The sequence below is a fragment of the Bidens hawaiensis genome, unplaced genomic scaffold (assembly GCF_021521415.1).
Source record: "Bidens hawaiensis isolate Kalapana, Puna unplaced genomic scaffold, B.hawaiensis_p1.1 tig00003644_1, whole genome shotgun sequence".
In the NCBI taxonomy this organism is placed as follows: Eukaryota; Viridiplantae; Streptophyta; class Magnoliopsida; order Asterales; family Asteraceae; genus Bidens; species Bidens hawaiensis.
The window spans coordinates 1112825-1121131 of record NW_027491207.1 but is presented as its reverse complement, the minus strand read 5'-3'; the positions used below and the strand labels follow the sequence as shown (position 1 = coordinate 1121131).

The 8307-nt window shown below is 35.3% G+C and overlaps 1 protein-coding gene across 1 annotated transcript; it reads right to left on the bottom strand.

Annotated features, from left to right (window-relative positions):
* Nucleotides 1-4960: 4960 nt before the first annotated feature.
* Nucleotides 4961-6055, bottom strand: LOC143623925 (uncharacterized). The gene has a single exon (XM_077094716.1). It carries the CDS (start codon nt 6053-6055, stop codon nt 4961-4963), a length of 1095 nt encoding a protein of 364 aa, XP_076950831.1.
* Nucleotides 6056-8307: the final 2252 nt, after the last annotated feature.

Genomic DNA, 8307 nt, shown 5'->3' with positions numbered 1-8307 from the left:
TGTGGCACATCAGCCCATCCGGGCCGGGGTGTTACAGATAATTTCAACATAATCTTTACTTTTATAAACGAATTACATTTTTAACCAATATCATTGAACTTTAGTTAAGACTCATTAGTCGTTATAAATCAAGATGATACCATGAAAGTTTAGCCAATACTAAGCATAATATTAAACATCAAAGTAATAGATACAAACATGATTAAATTGAAACAATCTAAAACAACTTGCTTATAGCTTCTACACTTCTGAGATTACTTCAGCAGAACTTCCTTGCTAATATAACACCTTTTTACTTGTTTAACTTTGCTTAGCACACCAAAAACCTCAAGAACACTAGTTTGGTGTTGGGAAATGATGTGAGGGTGTTATGCAAATGCTTGAGTTGTCAATTACTTTGCTGACCCAGCTTTGTGACGGACCGTCACATGATTAGACGGTCCGTCTTATAGTAACTTTGTGTATAAGTTTTCTTTGAGACGGGGCCGTCTCTAATGGTAGGCGTGTGATACGATTCATCTCAATAAATATCTTTAATGGATAACTCATGCTTGATACACACCGTCAATTGAATGATACGATCCGTCTCATTCAAGTTTTCCCTAGTTATATATTAGACCATGTACTTTACATTTGGTTTAATGACTGAATGGTTTCTTAACTTTCCAAATTAGCAAAATTGAACCAAAAAATTTCAAGGTGTTATAATAGACCCGTGTTATTACATATATTTGTATTCTTAGCTAGTTTAGGAACAAGTTAACTTTCATTGTGGTTTCTTTTCGTAATTATCCATACAACTGTTTTGAAAATGGTTTCGAAGTATCTTGATGAAAAATTCTCATGCATACTTTATTTGAAGTCTTTACAAATAAGTTGTTCAGTTTGGAAAAAATGATTTGAGCACAACCCTTTCCTTCAACATTCTATTTTGGCAAGTAGATTTTGAACGTTTTCTGACTATTTTAATTTTAGTTAAGCCGTTAAGGCAAAAGAGTTTCAATCTCTTTTATATAAAACTTATTTTCAACTAACAGATTTACAGAAATCTATCTTAATAAACAATCTCTACTTTTGAAAAACGGTTTGATTATATTTTACTTAAACATGTGAACTCATCAACGTTATGTTGACATTTTATAGTATATTTTTCGGGTGTTTAAGCATGGCAAGCTACCATTGTGAAACACGTAGGAAAATCAAGCATTTAACAGTGAATACGAATTTCTAAGGGACTTCTTTTGTATAAATCATTGTTTGAGTCATATGAGTGAGATCCTCAAAACAACAACATTTGTAAAATGTTGAGGACTTTTTAAACTTGAATTCGGGATTGTAACTCTAGATTTTCTAAAACTCTGTATCCATTTATATTCGTGTTTGATGTTTATAATAATCATATACTTTGGAAATCAAAATCGCAAATTCCGGCAAGGTGGGGCTTGACATTTGTGAAGTTTAAGTCGATTGTCTACCAAACAAAAACAATATGTTGAAATAAACTTCAATGTTTACTTTAGCACATCAAACATATTTCTTTTTATTAGCGGTGGCTGTCACTGGTGGATGCTAAATGATGGAATTTGGAAAGGGTAAAATGCTAGTTTTTCGACAATAAACGGTACTGAGAAATAGTTGAAAAGTTTTGATTTGATTGTAGATCTACTTAACAAAAGAAAATATTATGAGGAAATTGGCTGGTACAAGTCTGTACGCTAGTGGTGGGTTGTATATAGGTCGTATGGCAGACCGATACGCCACCCGTTCACGGACTCATAGGCCTTGTGGAGACCTCCACGCTACATATGATCCCGGAAATGGGTGGCACATTGGTCTTTCGGATGACCTATACGCCACTTGTTCTCGAGGACGAGCAATACGGTGCGTATAGCCAGGCCTTCATGTATTGTATAGCTTCATGTATTGTATAGCCCTCCCTTCTGATAAACTTTTACACTCCCATACTGACATTTTATGGTTTAGGACTATACATTGTAGAGCCCTACACAAGACGTATATGAGGTGTTAGAAATAAAACCCTAGGGTGTCTAAATAGTGCGAGCCAAACAAAACCCTTTCTTTTAAGGAATATTTCTTTTTCTTTGTTGGAGTCGATTTCATGACCTTTGACTGTAATTAACAGACCTTGTTTCTGATACTAGACCACCAAACACAAATCATATTTAAGACTATACATTCTTTTCGATAAAGAGCCATTTTATTTGTTAAAAATATAGAAATAAGAAATAAGAAAAAAGAAAAGTCGTCAAATCCGAAAGGATGAGATACTTACTAGTAAGTAGAGGGTACACACCACAACTACCACAAGAGGTTGGCCTCAAGCACCTCGACCCACCTCAATAATGTCACCATTATTGTGCTTCACTTTCAATAGCTACCATCTTTACTATCTTTCATCATTTGCCTCTTTTACATATTATTATTATTATTATTATTATTATTATTATTATTATTATTGTGTTTCACACAGATAATAACATTTACAGTTATTATATTACTAATTATGCAAAAATATTAATGTATAGAACAACGGAGTAAGGTAAATTTGTACACATGAGAGTATTACTAATCTCATATGCAGATATAACTTATTCAAAATTTTGTTTCCTGCTTCAAGAACATAATGAACACTTATAGAAAAAGGTGTGATGACGAACATCCAATTTGCATTATGCAATAAATATTTTTGGATCATCAAACTTTTTATTATAAAATACTAGTTCCAGTCCAAGACACGAGCACATGCACATCACTTGTTATGTACCAACCGAATATTATTATCATTTAATATTTATTCATTTATTGATTCTGCAATAAAGTTGAAGTTGTTAACATCAGTTCTATATGACATGACCATACCATCAACTGTACATGCATATGCATTGTGTGGGATTCTTGACAATTACAAAAATGACCCACTTGTATTAATCAATCTTATCCATCTTAACTATTACCATCATCCATTTTAACTATTAAAATTCCAAATCCTTCTATTTTGTCCATAGAAAAGATACTGAAATATTAAAAATCTCCAATCCTAAATATTAGGATGAGAATTTAAACACGATACGAACCTGCACGACTTTAACAGATATCAAGTATGGTCTTAGCATGTTTCGTGTACTAAATAAGTAGACACGGATTGACCTGTTAATTTTCGTGTATAAACAGGTAAAATACTTGTTTACCTGTAAAGTATCCGTTAGTACCTGACTATATTTTTTAATAAAAAATATATAATAATATAATATGCTATATACCCTAAATAATGCTAAATTTTTATACCAAACGATTGAACACGGCGCATATAATTCCAATCCAACATCAAGCAGACAACGCACAAACCTTTTTCTGATTCTCCCTCTCCGGATCTCGGGTAGTCCGGCGGTTTCCCTCCACATCTCCGGTGGTCGCAGCCCTTCGATTCCGGTCTACCTCTCCACATCTACGATTCTCCGTTAGTTCATCCTCTTCGCAGTAGCAGCGACGCTACCGGTGCTAACAGGCTCGTGTCTTACGTGCATACCATGTATTAAAACGTTTGTGTTCGGGTTTGGGATGCTAGTACACAATAAGTTTTCTTGTCGTGTGCAGGTATACACGATATGCCAGCCTTGCTAAATATATTAACATTTTTCGTTTTTAACACAATGTTTAAGAATGAAAGGAAAACTCTAGAGTTAAATGAGTTTGAATGTAACAGTGAAAGACAATCTGGAAGCTCTCAACCCGGACAACCAAATACAAAGTCATAAGTTCATTTTAGACACAGCACACACAATTAATGAATATGAACGACCGGATGTTAGTTTTTTCCTTTCAGGATTTGATCTTTGTTTACGGGGTTTGCCGATAAAAATACGTGTTCGATTGAAAACATTTAACGTCAAGAGTTTCCATCATTTAACCCAAGCAAATCACATTAACCGTATAATTTTACCTAACATATCTTACATGGAGAATGTAGAATTTCACCCTTAATCTTTTTCTTTTTTTATGAACTTGAAGTTGTAAATTATCCAATGTCTTTATCCAATAGGTTTCTTACTAAGGTAAGCCAAAATTTCCCAAATATTTGGAGCTATAAACTTACGTTTTATGCTAAAATAATTACATTAAAAACTAAGGAAGTTCTTACACTTTGAACAAAACATATTAGATTTGAGTAATTTGACACAAGATTTCGTATTAATTCACAAACCTTTAAATAGGTTGTTTGCATTAATTAAAGCCATATTATTTGTAATAATCTATCCTTTTATGTGTTACCAAACTATATTTGCATTAATTAAAGTCATATTATTGGAAAAGAACAAAAAGTAAAAAAAAAAGGTAATTATTTAAATAACTTCATCCCCAAATTTTATGTATCAAAAAAGGGATGATTCTATCAAAATGGGAAACCGAAAATATCATAAATTGGAAAAAGACTTTACTTTAATTTTACAAGCAAGAAAAACTCCAAAACTATGACGTGCTTTGTCACAACTTTAATAGGACAAGAGGAGCCACAATGTTAGAATACAACCATCAATGCATCAAGTACAAGTAATTGCAACAGCACAACGAGTTTTTTAATACAGTAATTCCAGCAACAAAGATGATGACAGATGCAATCATAACAGAAATTGAGTTGTCACAGTCTTCCACTCATAAAATATAATAATAATAATAATAAGTTCAAGAATAAAATATAATAATAAGTTGAAGATACTGAAGATAATAATTAATAACCAAAGGAGAGATGAGAAAATGAAATTGTTGAATGAAACTAAATAAGCATTCAAATACAGTAAATATATAGATTCATTCATTGCTTAACATTAACATGAAATTAACATCCAAAATCAAACAGATATTTTAACTAATATTTTTTATACAATCACAGACTTGTGAACATGATCATAAACATAAGCATAAAGATTAACAAGAACCTTAATTACCTGGATGATACAGGATTCAAAGCCCGAGCAAAGCCGTTCATGGCGCCGTAGCTTTTGGAGCTAAACCCTAAACATCCCAATAGACCTTGCTTGTAGGGTAAATAAGTCTTCCTCCTCAACTCCTCGGCTTGTGCTCGATTGGTCGTGTAATGCAGTTCGTGTGCTGAACGCGCCACTCTTCGTTTCATTCCAACGCCGTTCACCGCCTTTCTAACGCCTGCTGCAGGTTTCAGCGTCTCACTTCCGTCTACTGACGCCTTACACTTGATGGCGGCTGATTCTGATGACTTCTTCTCCTTGCTGTTAGGAGAGAAGGATAAGGAGGTCCAGAATTTGTGATTTCCAGAGCCGGTACTGCTTCGTCCTTCGCTTTTGCTTCTGTACAGAAATTCCTTTAAAAAAACCCAACGTTTTGAGCCCCGGCCAACGGATGACGACCTGCACGACGGAGGAGTTTCACCTTCACCTTCACCTTCATCGCTAGGTTTTACCTTATCTTCTAACTTGTCACTGATTTCTATCGCTTCTCGTCCATCTTCCAGCCATTGAAAGGCATTGTTAGTGCGTAACGGCGACATAGATCTGGCGCGTCTCCTTAACGACTTAGATCTAGAGCTCATCTTCGCATCTCGACCTCTACTGAGCGTATTCTCATCGTCGCTTCCATTTTCTAAATCATTCTCATCAACATCAAGCAATGGAGCAAGCACCTGAGGCCGTTGCAGGTGAGACGAAAGCTTCATCGGCCGGATCTGTCCGTTCAAGAACAGCTCATCGGCTGACGTCATGGATCCTGTCGAAACCGTTCCTTCAGCAGCTCGCTTCGCCGTGAAATCAAACTCAAAGCCTCCGCATCCTTCTACTGAAGTAGAGGAAGAGCCTGCATTTGAGGAGTCCAGATAGGAGGAGGATGAGGAAAGCATGAAGTGAATAGGACTCGCTGGAGCGCTGTAGAAGAAACCGCCGCCGTAAGTCGGAGGTCCACGGCCGGGACTAGAGGGAGCACTAACGAAGGGCGTGGAGCAGGCGCTATCGAAGTCTTCGGTGAGATCACCGCCATTGTTTCCTGGATTTGCAGGCTCGTCTTCCATTGACTTGTGTCTGAGAAAGAGAGAGAGAGGGAGAGAGAGAGAGAGAGAGAGAGAGAGAAGGGACGGGGGTAGTGATGAGCAGAGAAGAAGGGAAGGAAGGAGAGTGTTGATATTATTGTTATTATTATTATTATTATTTTCTCAAAAAGTGAACCACTGTTGATTTCTGTTTGTTCGAGGTAATTGTCATCGACACTCTAGCTTTATTCCTAGAACATATTCCCATTTTTGTTCATTTTAACACCACAAGTCACAACAGTTATAATGGAGAAGATATTTTATTTACTTTTTCTTTAAAATTTCGTAACATGTCTTATTTTGCGACACGAATTTTATTGGTGTTGGTTAAGTTTTGTACGGTACGAAAGTAAACCCAAAAAAGGATTCATAATGACACTCGTGTAACTTATAATAAAAAAATGTATTTAAAACGATGTTTTGCTGGTGGAGAAAGCCCAAACTGTAGTGAAACGAAACCAAAAAATAAATTCGCCAGTGCTCAAATCCAACGACATTAGATCGATGCAAATTCGGTCGATATCAACTTACAACACCGAAATTAAATTAAAAAATATTTGTTTATGCCAAACTATAACAAATTTAAAAAAACATGTATTGCGACGGAGAATTAATAAGCCCAACAACATAACTTAAAATAAGTTAGAACGAAAATAAACACCCTTTTACGGCGGAAAATTGACGCGGTTACGGTTGATTTCAACAGTATCGGTCATATATCGTAAATATAAATTAGTAAGCCCTATAAAAATAACTTAAAAAGAGAGTAAATTGTTATCTTCATTCCCTAGGTTTGATTAGTTACGCAACGGTACTACAAAAACTTTATTTATAACATATGAGGTTTCCGAATCTTGTCATTTTTGTCTATTTCACTAACCCTGATACTTATTTAGCATTAATTCTGGGATAACACTTGACTGTTTTAGACTTAACACCTTCAACGCATCTCAAACATCTAACTTTCTATTGACAGAGTCTATTTAGTTGACGGAATGAAATGGGATTGGGAATTGAATGAACAAATGAATGAAACAGATCAATACCATTTCTTTGTGTTTATTGGTTAACCTGTAAAAATCGAATGAATTATTACAATATGTTGTTTTGTAGCAAATAAAAAAAACACGAATGAATTGAAATTATAAAACTATCCATATCCCAAAAATTAAAAAAAAATAGCAATGACAACGATAGTGGTAGAAGTAGCGACGGGGCGACAGTGGTGGTGGTGGTGGTGGTTAGGCAACAACAGTTGTAGTCGTGGCGGTGGCAGTTGGTGGATGGTCGAGATGTGGTGGAGGCGGTGTTGGTGGTGATTGTAACATCTCGGATCTTTCGAATCTATATTCGTTTACACATAACCCGATCCTGGAACATTTTCGGATCTTTATTAGTAATCAAGTCAAACAATTTTAAGTAATTAAGATTTACATTTTCATTTTATACCCTTTACAATTTACATGATGTTCATTTCTTGTTTCATCCATAAAATATTTAATATTTACCCAATTCTCAAACTACAAGGGCCTAAATTGGCAAAAGCCAAAAGTACCACTGGTTCCGGGGCGCCGCGCGATGGAAACCACCCTATGTGGTCGCACGGCGCTATTGGCTTGCTGTGCAGATTGTATTCTTGATACACATTCCTAGTTCGTTTTTAGCATGTAAATCGCTTATTTTAGGACTAAATTGAGTAAATTAAGCCCCAAGAAAAGGAATATAGTCAAGATACAGATCCATGTTCATTACCCTTTGTCCAAGAACGAAATTTACTGGTTATTATATTGATTTGTTCATTAAATGCATATTCGGTTGCTTAAACGAGTTAATTAACTAAATATGGTTCGTTTTTGCTTATTCTATATAAACACACCTATAAACTCTCCCACAAACATCCCTAAACCCTAATATATCATTCCCCAGCCGTCACCATCCTCTGACCTTCATCAACTTGCTCGTTTTTGCTTTATTGTTTGAAGATATAAGCTTAATCGGTTGACTTTGCTTATATATTGATCTTTCACTCCACTTTACAATTGATCCTTTTGCTTTCTGGGTAAGTTGTAAACTGCAAAATGTTCATATATATTCTCTAGTCAATAACCTTCAATCAATTTCCATGGTTGAAGGGTGTTGACTGGTCAATTTGATTAAAACCTTTAAAGGGCAAAATAGTCAACAAGTTTTACTATCCGTTTTCTCATACTTCTGGTCAAAACTGACGTTTGGTC